This window comes from Triplophysa rosa, linkage group LG25, assembly GCF_024868665.1.
Source record: "Triplophysa rosa linkage group LG25, Trosa_1v2, whole genome shotgun sequence".
NCBI classification, from domain to species: Eukaryota; Metazoa; Chordata; class Actinopteri; order Cypriniformes; family Nemacheilidae; genus Triplophysa; species Triplophysa rosa.
The window spans coordinates 14,849,960-14,873,787 of NC_079914.1; the positions used below are offsets into that span (position 1 = coordinate 14,849,960).

Here is a 23,828-nt window from a genome sequence, read left to right on the forward strand (position 1 = left end):
AAACACAGAAAAGGGGACAACAGAAGAGAAAAGACTATTGCAGTCTGACTGTCGTGGTCTCCATTATTAAGACCAGAAAAGGTATTTCACCCTTAAAATTAAACAGTGTTTGTGTTTAGACTGCTGGCAATCTTAGACTCTTGTGTTATTGCTTCTCCAATTGCCTTTAATGACAGATACACACATAAGAATCAGCTCGACTTCTCCATTCATCCATCCCGCTCCTGACCACCTCATCAGCTTAAAGGGATACTTCACCCAAAAATGACAATTCTGTCATCATTTACTCACCTTCGAGTTGTTCCAAATCTGTATAAATTTCTTTGTTCGGATGAACACAGAGAAAGATATTTGGAAGAATGCCTATAACCAGACAGATTTTGCCCCCCATTGACTCCCAAAGTAGTGAAAAACACAATGGTAGTCAAAAGTGCCCCAGAACGGTTTGCTGTCCTACATACTTCAAAATATCTTCTTTTGTGTTCAACAGAACAAAAAAATGATAAAGTAATTTTTCCTACTATGGGAGTCAATGGGGGGCAAAATCTTTTTGGTTATAAGTATTCTTCCAAATACATTTCACTGTGTTCATCTGAACAAAGAACTTTATATAGATTTGGAACAACTCCAAGGTGAGTAAATTATGACAGAATTTTCATTTTTGAGTGAAGTATCCCTTTAACACAAAGCCCAGAGATAAACAATGGCCATAAAATAGGTATTACAGCTCTGGACATCCTGAGAAACAGTACGCCGACTCGCCGACCGGCCAATGAGGAGCGAGGCCTCGACGGCAACCACTTCCTGTTGCAAAAAAAATTCTGCTTCCTGTAGAAGCAATCAGCCTGAGGGAAGTTCCTGTCTGTGGGCAGCAAAAGAATGACCTCAGAGGTTTCAGATACGAGCATTAAAAAAAGCTACGGGCTGATGCTGACAAAAGAAAAACAGAAGGCAACGCTATTTGCAGAGCAGCCTGACCGTGACTTTTTTTGACTGTACAGTCGATAAAAAGCTCACGGCAGTTTGAAGGTCCGTGGCACAAAAAAAGCTCTTGTGTTATATGATCCTCAATGACGTAATGCACTAAAAGCCGCTTGATCCTGCAAAGCAAGAATGTTTTTGGTTTGACAGATTCCAAAATGCACCACATAGGTCGATTAGCTTAAATGAAATTTAGCGTTACTAATATTTTCCATACATTTATGCTTATTTATATAACACACGGAGAACCTTTTCAAGTATTCAGAACGCATGCGATGACGCAAAAGTCAAATATGCATTCAAACATGTGTTCCACAAAAGCACCAAGGCCGTGGGGTGGAATTACTACAGCAGGCCGTATGAATAAAATAAAAAAAAACCAGTCAGTCGTGTCTGTCAACAACAATAGGCTCAAAAGGTAGCTTTGTGTACGTTATAAAAACGTATTCAAGGTAAAGCGGAGACAAAAACGTGTTCGGCCCAAAAGTTCAAACCGAGCTAGTTCAAAAACGACTCGCTATACAAAGAAATGTACAAAGATTTTATTGACAACCGTTCCTAGAAGGCCACACGTTTTCCAACACTTTTCAAACACAACTATGTCTTTCTATATTCTGCAGAACACACAAAATAAATCGATAACCAAACAACACTGAAGCCCATTGACTTCCATTGCATGAACTCAAAACCACTGAGACATTTCTCAAAATATCTTGTTTTGTGTTCCACAGAAGAAAAAATTTGAACTCATAAAACCCAAAAAGGAACAGAAACCTCAATGAGATCAGACTCCTATCATTGAGAGAGACCGGAAGGAGTCTTGTTCTGCTCTTAACACTCAATCCACCGGTTTCAAATGCGGCTTATCCAACCACAAACACAGAGAAGCAAAAATACTGAAGCCTAAACACTCATCTGCCAAGAAACAATGACTGCGCTGACGGTGTAAAAATGACTTCTAGTTTTCACAGACCGCAAGCATGAGCGTCGCAGAACCTGCCTTCTTTTATTCCCTCCGAGGCTTGATTTAAAGGTGAACTTTGATCTGGTAATGTAACTCAAGATAAGAAATAAACCAAGGTGCATTTTCTCATTACATCACAGGAAGCACAAGAGAAGTGTCAGTCTTTGAAGACATATGGGTTGGTTTCGTACCAGAAAATATTTTGCTGACAGATGGCACAAAACATTTGCATGCAAGAACCTACTGATAAAAATAAACCCCGAGAAAAGCATTTTAAAAGCATTAAAACGAAATCATACTGCAATTTTCATTCTAACCTCATACCACATGACGTGTTTTCAACAACTCACAAGAAGCAACTCACAAAGTCAACTTTTGTCTAGTTGTTAAACCTCATCCTAACCACAATTTATCGCATTCGAACCCCCGTCTTAACCCAACCCCTTGCGGGACGTGCGCTCTCACAACAGCTTCCGCATCATCACATATGCACCTGATCTCAGGGTGGGTGATATTTTGGAAAATAACAAAGTGCTCAAACAGGTTTAAGGAAACAAGAAAAAACTAAAGCAAGTGACACGAGATACCAAAAAACTGCAATAGACACATAGGAAACCCTGCAGACCCAGATTAACTGCTATTGCAACACAAGCTATGCCAGTCAAGTATGTTGTGACCGTGCATTTCAAGCAGATGCTTGTGGGAAAGCTCACTGTAAATAACTGATCTAGGCAGTTTAGAGAAAAGAGAGAAACCTGCGGGCAACGTATCATTATGTGGTTACGAGGCAGATCGATTCTACAGACCCTACAATTCCGACCAAAGAGAAGCAAATGTTGACGGTTTCAATGTTGCGCAAAACAACTAATGCATCAAGTACAAAAAAAATCTAACAAAAACATCACAGGCAATTCAATTTAATCTGCTGACATGCACACGGTTGGGGTTTACAAATGTCTTTGGAATTTATCTATACCAAAACCACATTTGACTGTGGAATTCAACTAATATGGCTGTGCCTTGCGAACGAGTAAAGGAACTGAAGACTATTCAGCAAAAATTAGTTTACAATCAAGGTGCGAATGATTTTACCTCCAGCACAGGTCCCGCACCCAAGATGGTTCTTTCCACTCCGCTGGCGTAACCCTTCTGGCTGAGAGCGGTCAGGCAGTGAATGAGGAAATTAGTGCTTTGAGTTTTGCCAGATCCACTTTCCCCTGAGATTACGATGCATTGGTTGACGTGCTTGCGCAGCATGGTGTAATACGCCACATCGGCGATGGCAAAAATGTGTGGCTCCAGCTTTCCCAGTTGATGGTTCTCGTACATCTTGACGTACTTGGGATTGTAAATGGGCAGGAACTTGAAGGGGTTGACAGCGACCAAAATGCTTCCAGCGTACGTGTAAATCTTCTTCTTTTGAAATCGATTGCGGAGGTTCGCCAAGATGCTGTCCTCATTGAGCACCGGGAGGTTGCACAGATCCTCGAAGTCCTCCTGCCGCGGAGGGAGGAAACCCCGAGCGACCAGTCGCTTGGAATCCTGCTCGCTGGCCACGGCAGGCAGGTGGACGTAACGGATGGAACCATCGTGGTTGCGTTCCTGGAGGAGAAAGTAAAATCCTTCCTTCTGAGCATGCTGTTCTTGGGCTTTCCGAGGCCAAAGAAGAAACCGGTGGACCGGAAGGTCTGTAGATTCCAGTACCCACTCCTCACCACCGCATTCCTTCACCTCGGCCAACACGTAGTGCTTGCTAGCGTCCAACCCGAGTATAGCTGCCGCATCCTGGATGACGCTAGCTGCCGTGGCCTCCTTGGTGACTTCGAGCGTGCAACAAGAAGTGGTCTCGACAGACAGTCGCGGGTATATCTGAAGTTCGTAGGCTTTTCCATCTTGGCTAGTTGTCCCGTCGCCATCTTTGACACTCATTCTGACTCCGGATGAGCCCCTTCAGCATTACGTATCTCCCTCACAACCACCATCTAGTACCTGGGACAGAAGACACATGAAATTAGCATTGCAGCTAACTAACTTTTTTTAAATAACCAACTCATCTGTTGATCTGCTCAACTTTTTTAGCAAAATGAAAACACATGCATTGCATTAGTTTGAATTTATAATACATACAGGTACATTCAAGTAAGACAAGCTACAGATTGGCAACAAAATACCTCTTAGTGCAACCTGACCACATTTTAGTATACTTTGAATGACATTCTTTACCAAGCTCTTTGGACCCACCAACATCCTGTTTGCTCCATGTACACGGCAACTCTTTGATTTCATCTGTCTCAAGTGTTTTCTTGCAATAAACTCTCATCATACGTAGGCATCTGTGCAGTGAAGGGCCGTGCAAGAAATCGCGGTTTCGCTCAGTTGCACTGAATCTGCCCCCTCAAACTGACTTGTAAAACACTGCATGTCTCTGTAAATATCCAAAACAAAACCACGGTTGCTACATAAGGTGATGATATCAGCGAGGCAATTGCTCACACTGATACAGAGTAGATAACAATCATGTGCTTTTTAATTCTGCTTGTTTTAACCCATCATAGGGTAAAATATGGACAAATCCAACCGCTGGTTTAAATGAACCTACAAAATGTACACATCTGACTTAATCTATACGTTTATTTTAACAGTTATTTGTCCAATATTTGTTTAACCTTTTTTACGAGTGTGTGAAATCAAGAAAACAGGAATTAAGGGACCTAGAAAACATGTCTGCAAACAAAACAGTGGCTCAGTATACCAACACAGAACCTGTCCGTTTGGCAGAAGAATCACATGAAACTGTGACGCTTGAAACTGTAAATTTGATTATGTATGTTATCTACAGAAAAGAACAGAGCCAACCATCTTAAACAACTATCAGCTTATATCCAGCAAAATTAAGTTAAGCTCAGAGTCCATAACTGTGTCTCATGGTTTTTAACTGAGGGCCATTTGCGTTTCATTTCCCTGAACTGTAAAATCTCAATCTCTTTGTATAAAAAAAGCAATGCTTTGTCTGTCTGAGCATCCTACCATACTGACATCTGTTTGTCCAAACAATTACAGACACTGCAAGTATTTGGGTAACTTGACTGAAAACTCGTTGCAATTGAAATTGAATTTTAAAAACCTTCTGCAATTCTTTTGGGTAAAAATATTTGTTCTTGGGCTAAAAATGTCAACACATTCTGCAGATTTGCAGGCATATGTGAGCTATAACGAGTTGTTGAGTAGAACCCCAGCCTGGTTCCTCATTATGAAAAGTAGGCCAGTCTCTGAACCTGGCCACTGAGCATAACCACAGTCAATAACATTCCAAGAGATTCATAAAGTCAAAAAGAGTCATCATCTTAGTCCATTATGAGCAGGTCTGGATTAGACTTCAGTTCACAAGTTAACTCTTCGAAACTCAGCACAATTAATGGAGGAGATTTGAATTTCATAGCTATATCGGAACAAACCAAAGATTCCTTTGAGAGAGGCAGATGTTGCCAGACTGGCAACTTGGTTATTTGGAGAATTAAAACAAACCAACAAGCACAAAACACACTATTATCTACACAATAGAGCCATTGTAAAGCCTAAAAACAACCTTACCAACTGCAGAAATGAGTTGCCATTAATTATGCTACATGAAACGACACATTTACATTTATTCATTTAGCAGACGCTTTTATCCAAAGTGACTTCCAAATGAGGTTGCATTCGATATTTTGCCATGCAATCTGACATAATGAATCTTTCCAAATGTTTGATGTGTCCATGTTGCCAAGCTAACAACACATACTGTTTGACAAAATACACAAAAGCTAAATGACATGAATTCATAGGCATAGTGAGAGAAGACAACACAATATTTCTCAGTATCTGGTGCTTTCATGGGGTAAGAAAAGCGATTTCTTCACTGCAATGTCAGTTTGGGAGCCAGCTTCTCATGTTTCACTGTAAAAAAGACAAGAACCACTGAGATCTCCTTCAACATGTCCCTCGGATCGAGATGCGGCCCGTTGGCTGAGCTCCCGAGGGAGGAAAAAACCTGGAGGTAAATCACTCACAGGTTTCTTATGAGGTCCAGATGCATATGGAGATGTTGTGAATGAAAAGGCTGCTCGGGTAGAATGTGAAGCTGAAACAGAAACTAGGCTTTTGTTTAAAAATCACCTCCGTTCAGAAAGTCTTTTAACAGACGCGTGGAGAGGAAGGATAAACCTCAACACCACATGGGGTTCACTGTGGAAGATACTTATACCGTTATTCTAGACTGGTGGATGTTTCCCTAGGGTTCTACCTATATAGAACACTACATTGTGCATTGCTAGAAAGTATCTAATAATGATCAATTATCAATGATAAGGTTGGTTCACACTAAGAACTATAACTTAATACTGTTTTAAAGTCACACTGTGACTTTAAATTGTCTTTAAAGACCATTGTGGAAGGTAATCCAACACTAACGCAGCATTCTGCGCAGAAGTTCCCCGACTGAAATCTTTAGTTTCATGAGAGGACATTCACACTATCATTGATTCATTGTAAGAAGAAATAGTAAGTTAGTATGAATACCGTCCTGTGCTAAGTTCAATAAAACCACAGCAGGACGTCAATCTCAACGGCCACCACCTGCAGTCACACATATGCTTTAGAGACCTCTAAAGACCTCCATCACTCCATCAAACAAACAAACACTATCTAGTCGGGGGGGGGGGATATGAATACTTGGAATAACAACTGTTCAAGCAGATAGCAAAATCTCTGTGTACAACGTCGTGGGAACATATCGACATAGAACGTTAATATATTGTAGAAAAGGGCTACATTAAAAAAAACGTAATCTTAGGTTTGACACATATAATAGTCTAAAACACTCAAGAAGCACAAGTGTAACCATACAAATATTTTGTGAAACACAAAATTGCAATAAGTTAAATTTTTCAGTGACTATTTAATTTTCATGAACTTCCATACAGTAGGTACAATGAAACCTTAACTCAATTCTATAATTATTTTGGAAAAAAATTAAATTCTTATTCGTATTGGTAAAATTTCTTGTTCAAAATCATGAGATGAATGGATCAGTACACTCATAAATTTGACTCACACCAATTGCAAACTGCATCAAAAATGTCTCAGATTTAAGTAGTATTAAAACCATATTTTTGTGCATTAGCGTTCAGAGCTCATGACTGTTTCGCATTTCATCAAATCACTGCAAGATGCCTGTAACATTAGCATCCGTCCGACGTCCTCGCTCTGTGAAATTTGCATGCATAGAGTCTCCTGTACATGCCTGTGAAAACTGGGCCCCTAAAACATTCCTAAGTAAATATCTCTCTATATACAGTCCTGCAGAAAATGTGTAGCTAGTTAGCACGAGCAGCCACATACGGACTCTCTATACAAAACGGCATTACGTCAAACAAGGATAATCTTCCATTTCCAATCCTAAAGGTAATTTCTGTCCAGAGGGAATTATCAATTATGTTTCAAAAGCACCATGGAAATGGAAGAGGCAGGAAGTTAAAGAACAGTTCACAAAAATGAAAACAGTCATTATTTACTGACCCACATTTACTTTACTCTATGAGATTTGTTTTGCATGGATTTATACAAAGACTGGTAATAGAATGCTGCAAAAACAGATATGGGTTTGAAACAGCATGGAAGTAAATAAAGAAGTTTAGTGTCTAGGTGAATTGTGCCTTTTAGAAAAGCAGAAGTTAGCCGTTTCGTCCCGGGTCATCTCTAGATTGCTCAGCAGGACACGGGGCACATGACCCATTCGTTACGAAGACAAACACGAGCCCAGTTCTAGTGATTGATCTTTTTAAAAGACCACATTTTAGAGCTGGGAAAGTACAAAGATGAAGTCAGCTAACGTTTAAGATATTGTTATTAATTTTTAATAACCAAATGGGCGCTTAATCCCACGAACCCATTATATCTAGCCATATAACATATTTGGTGTTTGGGAGGTTTGTACAAAAAGAAGTGAGGATGTGCCTGTGTCTCGAACCCAGGCCAATGCTGCTTTCATCCCGAACTGCAATTAACATTTAAAGGTTGTCAAGCAGAAGCCAAAAGGTACATCATGTAAGCCAGACAGAAAACATCTTGAAGATATTAACTGCTCCTCCTAAAACTCAGATGTTTCGGCTCCAGCCATGAGAGCTTGTTTTAGGGTGTTTGGTCTTGAAATGTGTCTCAAGTTTTGCTAATCACAAGCTCAAAATTCTCATTACTTTCATGCAAAAAATCTAGAGAAGCATTCAAGCTGGGCCACAAAATCTCAAACATCATTGTTGTATTTACATCAAATGAAGAGGAAGATGGAGCAATGTTTGCCATTCTACCAAACAACCAGCATCCAAAATCAACAACGCAGCTGCGCAGACGTTAACAGATCCAGTTAATGACGACTGCGGACGGACTGGGGAGTTTTTTTATGAAGTCACTGGCACTCAAACCACCTCGTCCACTTTCCACTCCAGACAGAACACTTCCTGCATGAGATCAATAGACACCACAACTGAGAGCGGGTGAACATTAAAGCCCTGACCTGCTGACCTCTGCTTTTTGTTCTTTACTACAACAGTAGGACAAACGGAGAGTGCCATTTATCTTCTGGACGATATGAGCACGTACACCGGCGCTGACTAATGTGCAGTCGATAAATATTCAGTTATAGCACTTTGCTAAAACAACTGTCGCTTAATGACATACACACGGAACGATTTCAGGGCAGCGTTGTTTAGCTTTGCTAGAAAATGGGTTAATGGAAAACAGAAATGAATGTGTGTCAGAAAAACTCCAAATGGAGAGAGCCATTTCTTCACGGGGTCTATAATTATGGTTATTTATAAACTTGGGTCGACCGTCTGCTTTGGAAGCACACAAACTGCCAACAAGACAGGCCATCATATCTTTTTCAGCTTTAACGATTTCCGTCCACTTCGCCGCGCGTGCGTCATCATCCTAATCCGCAAGTTCGGTCAGCTTCTTGATCCTAGAAACTTTATCGTTCCTTGACTCCCAAAAATGGCACACCCATAATGCATTGCTGTTTGTGGATTTTGGGGCAACTTTAGATTAAAGAGCATTTTTACCACAGTAAAACAGATGAGCGACCACAACATGGTGGATGATTCACTACATTAGGAAACTATTCTAACGCCATCTGCACATCTCGCAGATCTTTTGGCACTTTTCCACTGCATAGTACTGTACGGTACAGCTCACTTTTGGGGGGTTTTCCATTGGGTACAGTACCTAGTACCTGATACTTTTCCTAGTACCACCTCGGTTGAGGTTCCAAGCGTACTGTACCATTACCAAAATGTGACGTGTTTACACACAGATCACTGATTGGGCAGAGAGAATCATTACCAGCGTCATTGGATTTGCAACACATGAATACGCATTTTAATACGTAATTTTGGCATTTCGTTATATGCTTCGTGACAGTAATATAGAGATTGAGACCCTTAACGCAATGCTAAATCCTACATTAGCTTACCATCGTGCGCAGTCGAGCAAACCAAATGATCGTTGTCTGCTCTTGCTGTAAGATTTCCCAAACTCTGGTATTTTAGCAGTATTTTGTATTGCTGCCATCTGCCATTGATATGCTCCATTACTCCTGTGCTGTGCGTGTGTTTGTGTCGCGCTCACAATGATGTTACGGCAGTACAGGCAGCGCAACTATGACGATAAGTTTATAATACCCACCCACTTTGAAGTGGTACTAAACTGCTGTGGAAAAGCAAACTGAGACGAAGTGAAGTGAGCTTTACCGAGCCGAGTCGTACTAAACCCGACGGTACCATGCAGTGGAAAAGCACCATTTGTAAACCTCATGTAGAAGAAAATAATCAAATTCTTACCACATGCTTGTCAATACTGTTTTCTATCAAGGTTTTCTTAATCAGTTGAAACTGTCTACTGCAATGCCTCGATTGTTTTCATATTGCTATTCTCTGTGTTTTAGTTCTTGCCTTAATCTACTTGGTTGAAGAGTAAACATGAACATCAATTAGGTTGCAATATACCGACATTACAAGAACGTCGATATCCAACAACTATTATATTGATATCGTGATAATTCTACACACACCTTAATATCACAACTTGCACATCTGAGTGTGACCAAATACAAGACAACAACAAAGACAAAATAGACCAAATTTAAGATGGATTTCAATGATAATATAATTTTTGTCTCTTAAAAATTTCAGACACCGTGATAATATTGTGAGCCCTATAATGATCGTCTAGTGAAAATTTGATATTGTGACGGCCCTAACATCAAAATACAGGTTGAACAACACTGAAAATGTTCTAGATATTACCCAGCTCTAATTCCAGTGGTTCGCTTTCAAAAGCATCCAATACACATATGGTGCCTTTCAGAAACAACAAAAGCTTTGTGGGTTGCTCTCCCAACCTCTCTCAATAACGCTTTAAAACAGAGACTGAGAGAGAGAGAGAGAGAGAGAGAGAGAGAGAGAGAGAGAGAAAGAGACAGAGAGAGCAGGCCAGTCACTCATACATGCTTGTATGACTACTACATCTACATTCATCATCAAATATCAACTTCCTGTTACGGACTCAATCAAGTTCCTGTTAGGGAGTCACTCAAGAGTTTCCCAACATGAACTTAACCCTCCTCTTGCACTGCAGTATGAATCAAGTCAACGTCAAATTTACAAACGAAATGGGACTTTCAGCATGAAAATGTGGACGCAACTTCATTTTACACTGCAGGAACGGCATGAGTTTGTAGTCGAACTACTTATTCTTAAAATCTAGTCAAGAATGAAAAATTCTGTCAATTCGGTTCAAAACATGACTCTTTCTTCGATGAAACACAAAAGAAGATATTATGAGAAACATCACGATGGAAGTCAATGGACTACCAACGTTCGTCCAAATATCTTCTTGATGTAGAAAATACTGTTTGGATTGGCAAGAGGGTGAACAAACGATGAAAGAATTTCCATTTTTGCGTGACCTACCCCTTTAAGTTACTGTTAAAAACCTCCAACAAACACATGACTAGCTGAAAATCTCTCCTCTCACTTCCCGTTGAGTTTCTCTTTTTGGTGATAATGTTTTTTTCCAGACAGCAGACAGTAGGAGGACCTCCCATCCTGAAGTCCATGAGATGACCACCATCCCATTGGTTTCCATTGCTGTATATTGTATGATGACTCGATCATGGTAATAAAAGATTATACCACCGCGAATTTGACGCAAATATAAAAAATTCCTATTGGGTGGGTGAGAACTATGACGCATTATAATGCAACGAAGCACAATGCAACAAGTAGGAGGTTTCAACCAGGAATTATTTCAATTCAATGTATTTATAAAGCACAGACTGCGTCCCGATCTAATATCAAAGTCGAACATCAAAAGGAAAGCTCAGATTTACCTCAGACTACATGTAAAAGCACAACATGGCGGGAAATTAAAGATAAAAAGCAGCAACATTGTACCGGATACTTTGTTTCAGACCAATCCGGGAAGTTCGTTTAATGTATAACCATTTGCACATCAATCGACTCTATTTTACTTCATTAACGTCCCTTTGAAGATAAACAGGCGCACTTTCGCGATTATATTTGAGGTTTTACGATCAAAAGTGTTTGGTGAAACAAAAGGGCTTCTCGCTGCCAGCCGCCCGGAAAGTTTCCAAACGCGTCGCGGAGTGAGACTGAAACAAACTCAATGTAAACACAAAACAAATACTCTAAACTTACCTTGATGTGTGTTTGTCGTTTATAATAAAGAGACTCATCCGTGTGAAGTTAATAAACCCGGGTTGGTCGTTTGCGCGCGCGTGTGTGAATCCAGTGTCTCGCGCTGAACTCCCTCTGAAACTCATCTAGATTGATTTATTTCCACCCCAGAGAGCTCTTTGAAAACACAACACACAGATATGAGTCCGGAGAGGACCCACACGGACACAGTACGTGAGATCTGTGGGCTTTGTGCCGTTGATCTATACAAACACACACGCCGGGGGGTGAAACTCAAGAGTTCGAGGCAACCTGCTGAACTGCGACCCCGTGCGTACAGACGCGAAACTGCAGCCACCAGTGTCCACAGCACAAGGTTTGTGTTGTTTTTCTTTCATCTTTTTTAAATTTCTGTGTATTTAAAAATGTTTTAATTTCGTAAATTTGATAGATAATATTATTTTGTTTACTGAATATGAAGAACTTATTTGCAAAAACAAAAAACTCAAAACTGAGTTTTTATTAATTTCCATAAATCACGTTTTTATTGTGTTAATGTTTTTTCATTGTGTTTAATTTTGTAAGTTAGCTATATTTTTTTTATTATTACTTAGTCAAAACAACCCAACTCAACTGCAGTTTGATTAATATTACTTGTAATGCACAATAGAAACATGATTTTTGATTGTTTTTTTCTAAGTAGTTATTTTGCAAATTAACTCTTTATGTGCATTATTGCTATATTACTTACATTTGAAGGTCCCTTATTTGACACGGTTCAGATTGAATGCAGCTTTATATGAATGAGAAAAATGACTTGAGTATAAATTAATAAATAAATGGCTAATATAGGCTAGCATTAATAAATGTATAAATATATAAAGGTAAATGTATAAATAAATACATAATATGCACATATTAACAAATGTAAATAAAAAATATACACTACACATTTTCTGTTTTTTATGTCTGCCTTCGTCATTCATTCATTCTTTGATTTATTTATTTATACGTTATTTTATTTTTTATTTAATAGCCATTTTTCATCCACCATATGCAGCTGTTCAATCTGAATAGAGTTAAAAAAATGTAGTTAAAGTCATTTTCATCCTCTATTCCTGCAAACATTTTGGCAATATACATGCACAGTTTTGTATTGTTATTGTTGTGGTTTTAGAGGCTGTTAGTGAATGCTTTCTAAAAGGGGAACAGCAACGCCCTGTGGTGGGATATGAGAAGTGCAGCTCATCCGAATAAACTCGGTGGTCATTTCTAAAACTGCAGATAGATGTCAGTGTCGACATGAGCTGGGTGAGTGGCTATGTATGCACTTCAAATCCTTTGATTCGAGATCGTAAAACCTTGATTCATGCAACTTATGTTTTCTGTGTAAAACAGTCACAAGGCCTTTTTTATAGGTTTCACATCACACATACAATGTAAAAATGTATACTATTTTTTTATTTGCTTTTCTGAGTCATTTATGCAATGACTTTTATTTTAGTGTATGTATCTGTTCCACCTCAAGCTCTCACATTTGTGGTCAGAGAAACCACACGTGTACTGCAGATCATCACATTATAGACCAATACATTTGCTCTAATAAGAGTATAAAGTGTCCTTTTCAAGATGTTTTATGTATGCCATATATGCAGGTCAGTTTGTGCTTACAGTATCTGATATCATGTTTAATGATGACACACTTTTGTTTGCTTGCGGGCTTTCTCAGAGAGCATTTTTTATGCCTGGTGCGAAAAGTGACACGAGGGCGTTGGCAACTGTTATGGGTGTAACTTCTTAACTCAGGATGTGGTGGTTTCAGAAGTCCCCCCTCCTTTATCTTACCATAACAAAACATGCATCTCTTCTTTTTAATTTTGACACTAGAAAAAATAATAAACAATTAGTCATCTTGTCATTTTGCATGTCCCACGTGCAAATGTATTCGAGATGCTATTGTAAATCGTTTTGCAGGATTTACAGAATGGATTAATGATGCATAGAAAAAAATAAATCAGGTAGTTTTCACTTGTGACACAAAGTTACTCATGCACATCCTTCTCATTCTGATGACGATTGTGTGTGTGTGTGTGTGTGTGTTTTCACCCAGCTGTTTTAAGGGAGGGGTCACCCATTACTAGGTCATCATTGTTTCCTGTTTGCTTTGAGCTTCTGAGAATTTGTAAAACTGTTGTAAGAATACTGATGCAGCCCTGTTTAAAGGGCTCTTACAACATGTCACTACTGCAACACGTGCAGAGTAGAAAGTGTCCAAAAATCACTTTCCCACTGATGCAAACTTTGTGGGGGGTTAGAAGTGCTTTTACTTTTTTAATTGCAGCTTAAATTGTAAAATGTTTAACACATGAACCGTACAAACATGACTTTAGTTTTATTATTAATAAAATGATATGTTATATTAATAAAAAATATACATGTATAACATATAGGCGTGCAGAAATGCTTCATACTGTACATTGTTAACGTTTTATAGATTTTACATCTATGACAATGCAAAAATATTCAAGACCAAATGATTTTGCATGTGTCATACATGGCATCTGTGGTTTGTACAAATTCTGGGAATATGTCACAATTATGCATTTTACAAACTGGTGTTTGTAGAAACCGAAAATTTTTGCTTTCCCCATTGGGTGTGTCAAAAATCTGCAAGAAAACTTCCTTCCTCGTTGTTGGGGGGTATATAGCTGTTCAGAGACCCAGGACTCAAGCTTTTTGAATCAGAGCATGGCTCAAAACCACCAGCGTCACTCTTAACAGGTGAGTTTACCTGAAAATACACAACGCCACACTACACCTTTAGTTTTTATATTACAGCACATGCCAGTATTCTGTGATTTGTGATTGTTGATTTATCAATAATAATGCATTTCAATAATTTCAGGTGTTTTTCAGTAAATATTTTCTGTTTGTATAGTTTTTATTAAGTTTTTATTAAAGTCAACAGAGGCTCTTAATATTACAATCACTTGCATTTATATTTAGCATTATATTAATTGCACTAGTTGGTTACGTGTGGTCCTTTAAACACGCCACACTTAAATACTTCTAACCGCAAGTGCAGTAGTGAAACTAGAGGTATTTAAATTTACAGGTGGCAAGATAAAAGCCTGCCAAGCTTTTATTTATTTATTAATATATGATTAATATGAACTAATACTAATATTATTACAATTATTTATTCATTATTATTGCTTTTTTAAATTAAATATATGATTATTTTTAAATGTAATTTATTATTAAATTATTTTTGTGTCGTTTATTTCTTTTTTACAAGATTTTTCGAGAATGTATTCTTTCTTAATTGTCCTTATTCTGAAAAGGGGTTGGTTGTGTAACGCAGCAGTCAAAGATTTGAACTGGTAACCCACAAGTTGCGAGTTTAAATAGCGCAATAGTCAATCCACGAGTGTCAGCATCTGTGCACTTGAGAAACTGGGGTCAGTCCCTGAATAAATATAGAAGTCACTTTGAATCCAACACTGGTTTGGGTAAAACCAGAGGCATGCGCGCACCTGTTTAAAATAGCACCATAAGATGACTACAATTATTATAAAAATGTCTCTGTGATTTTATTGATAGTTTATAATTAGCATTTCTTCAAAATTGTCAAAAAGATGTGAAAGCTATGTGAAATCAATGGACTCAAATGAATGAACTCTTTTCGATCAGGTTATTCAGCGAGGTAAAGGATCTTGGAGTTGGAGTCTGAATGCCTGAAGTCTGATCACATCTGAGACAGAACAGACACCAGCGAGATTCGACTCTTCACACCATGGATTTCAGGCGTTCATTAATCTCTGCGTCCTCCTGCCCTGACATCTACAACTGGAGCGGCAACTACAATCCCATCCTGACGCACTATAACTTCACCGGACGCCTGCAGCACCGAAAACCCTCCCGGACCAGCACCGGCATCATCACGGTCTTGTTCTTATGCATCAGCATCTTCATCGTCCTGGAGAACCTCATGGTGCTGCTGGCCGTGCTCTTCCGTGTCCGCCTGCGCCACCGCTGGATATTCATCTGCATCGCCAACATCGCCCTCAGCGACCTGCTGACCGGCTCCGCCTACGTGGTCAACATCTGCATGTCTGGCGAACGCACCTTCAAGTTGAGCCCGGTTCTCTGGCTGTTCCGTGAGGGAGTTCTGTTCGTGGCGCTGGCGGCGTCTATCTTCAGCCTGCTCTTGGTAGCCGTGGAGCGCTACGCGACGATGATGAAGCCCGTCCACCAGAAAACCGCCACAAAGACCTATCGCGTCTACATGATGGTGGCGCTGTGCTGGATGACGGCACTTGTGATTGGCTTCCTTCCACTTATGGGTTGGAACTGTGTTTGCGACATGAAGAGCTGCTCAACGCTTCTACCGCTTTACTCCAAGAGCTACATCCTATTCGCTCTTGTCATCTTCTTCATCATCCTGCTCACCATAGGCGCCCTCTATTTCTCCATCTACTGCCACGTGCGAAGGAGCACGGAGACGATGTCCGTACGCAGCAGCAAGCGTTCGCTCCGGCTCCTGAAGGCGGTCATTTCCATCGTAGGGGTCTTCATGGTATGTTGGGGTCCGTTGTTTATCCTCTTGCTGGTGGATTTCTTCTGCTACACTCGGAGCTGCAGCACGCTCTTCAGTCCCGGATGGGTCATCGCCCTAGCCGTGCTCAACTCCGCCATGAACCCGCTCATATACTCGTTCGGCAGCCTGGAGCTGAGGAAAGCCATCTCCACCCTACTGTGCTGTTGCTGCGTGAAGGTGGGCCTGGTGGATCCCAAGACCGTGAGGTCCAAGGAGACGTCCAGCACTTCTGGAAGTCGACACAGCAGTCTGCGCAACAGCTTCAGCAAGGTGAGGAATCTGAGCACCAGCCCGCCGCCGGAACCGAAGAGCAAGAAAACACGCCTCAGCTCCACCACTTCATGTTTATCTGCGTCAAGCGGTTAGGTAGCCACAGGAACTGCACCACCTACGCTCAAGATGCAGTCAGCGTGGCTCTGGGGTTGTTTTGCTCATCTCACTTTCCATGTGAGAGGTGAACACCCTTGAATCTGTTGCGATGACTGAAACCTCGCTGGAAAACAAAGAACTGTCACTTCTAAAATAAGTTCCTGTACTAGACTGGTAGAGCGCGCCGCTAACAACGGCAAGATCACAGTTTTGAATCCCACGAGGAACACGTCAACTGTGTGTAGAATTTGAAATGCACTGCAAGTAGCTTAAGATAAAAGCTGCCAAATGTATACATGTAAATGTAGCTTGACGAATGTATTTTATATGACAAACTGAATTGAGCATGCAATATGAATTATAAGACGTTCAGATAAATACATGTGGTTCGTTTTCAAAGTAATTTAAATAATGTAATTTAATAAAATACAGATGTTTTATATTTTGTACATTTTTCTTTCATTGTTTTAAGTTCATATGTTTAATTGTACATTTTCAACATTTATAGCAGCAATAAAAGTGAAGTGATTCATAGTTGTTTATTCTTGACATAGTTGCTTGATCTTCACAGCACACAAGAGGGAGACATCACACAGACTTCTTCAATCCTTCATTACCGTAAAGTTGATCAGTTTAAGGGTTATACAAAGTGTGTAAGACAGCAAAGCTTATGTTTTAGGGCTCCTGTGGAGAAAATAGGCAGTGTCCACCTTTTGAATACGTTTTATTTTCTGCAATCTGGACTCAGTTGTAGTTACGACACACTTAAGATGAATGCATAATCTAAACCCTTTAAGTACAAAACAACATGTCTATTAGGTCAAAGGTTGGGTTTAGGGCTTGAAAACTATTTTACATAATAGAATAGAATAACTAGTCTTTGATTTTCCTTAGATTTGGATTTAATTTATATTCAGGACCAACAAAACATATTTGGAGATGCATGAGGCAATAAAGATAGATGTTGCTTTGACTGTCCACATTTATATCTTTTGCAGTTTGCATGAAATGCAAACAATTAGAATCTTTTAGACTGTAAATCGTATTATATTGTATTGTCATTGTGTTAAATGTCTGTACTAGAAGCTTCCAACACCAAAGAAAATTCCTTGTGTGTGCAAGCACACTTGGCAATAAAGCTCTTCTGATTCTGATTCTGATTATACATACAGTAGTGTAAAGTTAAAAGCGCTCAAACATTACAGCCGGTCAGAAGATTGTCCACTTTCATGATCCAGAGAGCTGTTGAAATACATACGGTGGATGGAAAATTGACACCAGCTTTTGATCAATGCGGCAAAGTAAACAAACATACGGCAAATCAACAACTGTTTGCATTAGCATATAATTCTATCATTTGTGCAAACACAAATACTTCTTTTTGACTCTCTGGACAAAATGATCTTGATTTGAGTTCTGCTAATGAAATGCAAACAAGTATGTGCACCTTTTCCTTTACGTATAGCATGCACTCAGTGCTCTCTTGATTAAAAACAACATTACAGCAAAGATTACAACGCATGACATGTTGTATTGATTTATGTCAGTCTTTTCAGAGGACGTGAAGGTTTAACAGCAGTTGCGTGCAGATAACTGTCAGATAACGATCAACGTCATACAAAGATCCGTGCACGCTTGACCCGCATTCGTCCTGATATGAATTTAAACCAGAACCAATGCAAATCACTTCAACAGAAATGATTCGACTCAATCTCACAACAAAGCTCTCACTGACCATGATTTCCACGAGAGTCCGTAAAACAAGTACAGAAATTAATCTCTGAATGTAACATGCTGTTATAGAGAAGACATAATATTTCAGTTTATCCGACGCAAAGAAGAGATTAGATAAATGTGTTCTGGGGTTATTTGACATGCAATAAATTTGACTTTTTAGGACCGAAGTTTATCGTCATTCGGTCGCTACATGATTAAACTTGAGAAATGCCTGTGCAATCCTGAACGGTTGCCCGAGGAAACTTCTGGAATCCCTTCCTAAAAGATGAAGGAAAGGAGAGGCAGCTGTAGATCTGGGGCTTGTTGTATAAATGTTGTGCACATATTTACGCTCGTTTTTTTATATATACTGTATATGTATACAAATACAGTATTTATAAAAAACGTGGAGAATATAAAAAAACATGGGGAATTGTAATAGCACATTTCAATGCCCTTCTTTAGAAAAAGCAATTCTATACGAACCTAGTGGGAATTGTAAAAATTAACGTTACAATATACAAAAAAACAATACTTTTTTTCAAAATAAAAAAATAAAATTTACATGAGGCCTCTGATATGTTTTTCCTTCCAATCCAAGTTGTACAATATTCAAAACACAGATGCATCTGAATGCTCATTGGATGATGTTGAAGTACACTACGAGCTTGTTGGCCGGACAATAATGCCGACTCTGTGTTGATTGGAAGATAGTAAATCTTTGGAAAGGTCTTTTAGGTAGTCGGCGACAGCTGGTGTCAACATGACTTTAAAATGACATTTTAATAAATAACAATTGCAAACCCCTTTAAAAAACATTCATCGCAGATTCTAAGATAAAACTTTATTAAGCGCATTCCAGATCGTACTGCGGGTTTCCTCACACGATTTGTCACTTTATTGCACAGCTTGTGTTGTTCAAGTTAAACCAATTATAAAATGCACAACTCCGGACCACAAACACACACAGACTGTGATGGTGAACGCAACAAACGCATCCGAACCGAACTTTAACATACCAGCTCATGATAAAAGAATTCTGACACGCTGTGAAAATGAAATAGCGCCTTTTTCTCTTTCATCCTCGCTCTTCCTGCCCACTGATGCTTTTATGACCTGTAATTGTTTCAGAGTGGCACAAATCTTTGCAAGCAGCTGTCATTGCTGAGGTTCAAGTGAGGCCACGGCAATCAGGGTTCTACAAGAAATGTAGCTTCATTGAGAAATACCGACGCTATAGATCCAGCCTGGGGTAATTCAGATGAACTCGTATGGCACGAATCGTACAAAACAATTTATTAGAAAATCAATAATGAATCTCCACCCCTCAAAGTAACCACCAAAAGAGCATTCTGCGAAAACGTACAAATGAGATCGTACGAATTCATACAACATAGCCAACTCATGAAATAGTTAGTCAATTTAACACACAAAATGTGTTTAAATTTAGTTAGTTTTATGTATTTGATAGATGCTTTCTTTTCGGCATCTTAAAGTGCATTCAGTTCATACATGTCTTTCATCAGTACGTGTGTTCCCTGGGATCGAACCCATGACCTTTGCGTTGCTAGCGCAATTTTTTTTAGTTGAAGTGAAGAATTGTTTTTAGGTATTATATAAGACAAAACATGGCTTATATTCTTATATTACAAAAACATTTTTGTCTTATGAAGAACAACATATTCTCTTTGTGTTTTATTAATAGTAAAGCAATTAAACTAATTTATCGTTCATCTCTCCAGCATGTTCTTGTAACCGTTTCTCCACCTGATAAAAGGCAGTGAGACGTTAAACCGCAGCAAGTGAACCGTCTCAGGTATACTTATGATCTACCTCATGTCTTCCATTCTTCACATGTAAATGTAAGCGACGGTGCTATCTAAAAAAAGTCCCTCGTCATAATTAATTTCTGCTATCTTTAACACAGAACAGACACTGTCTGCAGCCACTTCAACCACAGTGAATGTTCATCCCAAACCAGCTAAACACATCTTCAACTAAAACACTTAAAAGATCTTAGTCATGAATCGATATCATACATTCGTATCCCAAAAATCCCCAAAATGATGCTCATGGCTTTAATCAGTTTGCAGAAAACACACGATCACCAATGTCTTGACTGTTAATGGTTGCCATTCATATTTCATCAAGGTCAGCATTGTATATTCACAGAAGGACAAAAGTGTAATGTACTTCATGTTAACTGGAGGCCAGAAAGACAATAAAAGCATGCTAAATGTTGATTGGGCGAGAATAAATCTGTGTGCTGATTGGAGGAGTGTAAGGAATCCTGCATGCTGATTGGAAGAGTGTAAGGAATCCTGCATGCTGATTGGAGGAGTGTAAGGAATCCTGCATGCTGATTGGAAGAGTGTAAGGAATCCTACATGCTGATTGGAGGAGAGTTGTGGCGGTAGGACCTCACTCCTGTTCCTGCTGAACTGAGCCAGCGCTATACATACAAACTGATACCAGTTTAGCAGGCACAAGAGGACACGGACCTCACGGAAGGTCACCATCATACACGTAATTATAAGATTTGTGTGGACAGATCTTCACCTGCGTGATGGGGTGAGCGGATTTCCTCAAACGTATGGCCAAAGCATTCACTTCAGGTACTGAACTTAGCCACTGTGAACAGTAGAGATCTATGCTCACCAATTAGCTAAGCTCTGTGCCATAAACAAGTGACTGACCTGATGGAAAAATGTGAAAAATCAAAAATCTGTATAGCTAAATGTTCTTAAAATCTGCATTGTGATTAAAAAAATAGTTAATAATAGTTCATTTCTGTTTGGATGAGTCACATTTGAAGACGTTCGTCATTTAGCGCCATCTAGGTGCAACTACTATGAAACTTTTTGAAACTTTTTTTTTTAAATGTTGTGCCTTGCGTTCTGTTCTCTTCCGCTGAACTGAATCTAGCGTGAATTTAATAAATGTGAACGACCCCTTAAGAGCGTCAGTTCGGCTTACTATCAAAAATAAAAACTCGGGATCCTCTGATAAACGCTGTGGGTGTCAAATATGGCTTGCTTCTTCGTTTCTGAAATTTTCCAGATGCCTTTATTCCATATTCCAGTAAGCCATTATCTTTCATTCCTGAGGATACAAGATCATGCCAAAGAGATGAGTCACTGTTTGTGTTATTGAGTCGAAAACATACCAGGCGGTTGGACTCGTGTGAACTTAATGCCACAGAGATGAACTGCAAAGATTAAACCTTGAAAGCACTACAAAATGAGGATAACACTTAATTTAAACAATGATGTATATTTTTTCTTTATTTGAATTAAAATAATATGTTCAGTACTTGCCCATGCAAACCCACCAAGGTGTTGCTATGGTCTCCTGAATGTTTCTTAATGTGTCGCTATGGAGTTGCTAGGGTGCATTTCAGGTTCCACTGGAGAGGTACCAGGTGTAGGTGTGGGCGCCTGAGAACTGTGCAGGGGTGGAAATCCCTGGCAATGTGATTTTTATTTTCTTAGCCACCAAATCACGGTGCCAGGAACCCTCCCCATCACAGCCGAGATGGAAGCCCCCCCAAACCCACCCACTCGGCTCCAGACGCTTCGCTGCTGCACTCCAGCTGTGTCCGCCCTATGGGGCGAGAGGAAGAGATTGTCAGTTTATCAGGGGCAGAGGAATAGGGGTTCGACCCCAGAACAACTGCTGTTTTTGAAAGCACCTGCTAAATAGCAAATTAATTGGTCTTTTCGCCCTGATAAAATCATAAAACGAAGGAGAAGATGCCTTGCACCTAAACCTGGAATGCAACGACCTGTTCCTGGACATAAATATTTGTGTTGAGCTGACGGACGTCGAAGGGAAGAATCCAAGAATTAAACAGCAGATGTTACCGTAGACAGGCACAGATGCAGCTGGACAGTCAAAGTTCGTCAAGAATTGACCGCAGCAAACAGCTACCGGACAAATTCCTTCCCAGAATCCTATTTTAAGCGCATGCCGGTTTTTTACCCTCCTTCGGGCTAAAATTACCTCGACAACACAAACAAAAGAAATTAACTTGCGGAAGGCAAGGTTTGTATTTAACAAAAGCAAAACACGAGTTCTTTCTCGGACGAATGAGAATGGACCGATTCATTAAATCAGGACATTTCAGACTGCACGACACTGAATTTTACAGCCGTGTCATATACGTTAAACTGCAAAAAAGTGATGTTATTGTCGTTTCACATCACAGCGGTTACATTCCTGGGCCGCCCTCGTAGTGATGTCATAATGCTGCGATTGTGCTCCGTCTGCAGCGCTGGTTCATAACGTTTTACTGAGACAGAAAAACATGCATTCATTATATTTTTAATATACAAAATAAATTCAAAAATGTTTCCAGACAGATGACAACAACTTAGACTACGTATTGAATTTTACAGTTTAACGTCTTATGCCACATGCATCTCATATATGATTCACACGATCTAGTTATCGTCATCATGAGCTTACGAAATAGTGCAAAGCATTTTGAGCGAAAACAACAACGTGCAGAGACAGTGTTAGTTTTATGGTGTAATAAGAATCTGTTGGTTGACTTTCTTCAGGAAATTGCTAAAAGGCTTTGGGGTATGTGACAGTGTACTGTTAGAGGAACAAAGTGCTGCCAAATTCTTCCAGCTGAGAAATATCCACGTTAACCACCTTGTACACTTTCCTTTCCTTCCTACTTTATCAGTGATTTGGATAGGCTGTATTGAAAAGGTTTGAAACATAGTAGAGGAAAACAGTAGCCAGACATTCTGCTTTTGTGTGAGAGATGTGGAAATTTGGGACTTTACTGTGGTAAATTAAAGTTGATTGTTGCCAAACATGTTTGAAAGGTTATCGTAAAGGTCAGTATAAACGTGTCGGCTTTGCAACGAGGACGAGGAACGTGCAATGGTTATGGTCGTGACTAAAATACAAAAAGGCTAAAGCTTCGATTCATAACTTATTGAGCAAGTACATAAAAATTGTTCATTCAAAACTTACCCGACTCAAAATCTCAACTGTTAGCTTTTAATAATAAATTGCATTATTTAGGCTGTCAGATATGATTTTGTGGGAAATGACAGTTTGGGATCGTTCGACTTCCACATAAACTTTACATAAAGTAACCTGCAATTTTATGTTTCAAACAGAGATGGCGATATAGAGGAAAAATTACAGATTGTAGATTGGGATAGTTCACCCAAAATTTAAAATGCTTCCATCATTTACTAACCCTCAAAAGATTAATAGCGCCTATTGGCACAAAACCACTGAGACATTTCTCAAAATATCTACTTTTGTGTTCCACAGAAGAAAGAGTCACATGCAGGTTTTGAACCACATGATGGGAATAAATGATGACAACATTTTTTAAACTATCCCTTTAAGTCATGTAACTCAAGGAATAGAGCAGAATATAATAGATTATTCATCTTTTGTGTTTACAGAACAAACAAAAGTTTAATCTTGTAATTCAATT

General features: G+C 39.4%; 2 protein-coding genes across 13 annotated transcripts in view; one reads left to right on the plus strand and one right to left on the minus strand.

Annotated features, from left to right (window-relative positions):
* LOC130548298 (unconventional myosin-IXb) overlaps nt 1–11,970 on the minus strand; it is a 35,193-nt gene extending 23,223 nt beyond the window's left edge. For 11 of the 12 annotated variants that reach the window (XR_008962008.1, XR_008962009.1, XM_057324972.1 and 8 more), the window contains exons 1-2: nt 11,698–11,969; nt 3,038–3,934 (exon numbers count right to left, since the gene is read on the minus strand). Coding sequence is in view for 9 of the 12 variants with exons in the window: in XM_057324972.1 (XP_057180955.1) it covers nt 3,038–3,874 (837 nt within the window). In the remaining 3 variants the exon portion in view is untranslated. Of the gene's footprint in view, nt 1–3,037; nt 3,935–11,697 lie in introns of all 12 variants that reach the window. The other variant, XR_008962010.1, reaches the window with a different exon arrangement.
* Nucleotides 11,971–14,098: 2,128 nt separating this feature from the next.
* On the plus strand, nt 14,099–17,017 carry s1pr4 (sphingosine-1-phosphate receptor 4). The gene is made up of 2 exons (XM_057325003.1): nt 14,099–14,457; nt 15,370–17,017. The coding sequence occupies exon 2, from the start codon at nt 15,473–15,475 to the stop codon at nt 16,640–16,642; it is 1,170 nt and encodes a 389-aa protein (XP_057180986.1). The 5' UTR covers nt 14,099–14,457; nt 15,370–15,472; the 3' UTR covers nt 16,643–17,017.
* Nucleotides 17,018–23,828: the final 6,811 nt, after the last annotated feature.

Excerpts from the sequence above, each read along its gene's own strand:
- s1pr4 (XM_057325003.1), top strand. The coding sequence starts at position 15,473 with ATGGATTTCAGGCGTTCATTAATCTCTGCGTCCTCCTGCCCTGACATC.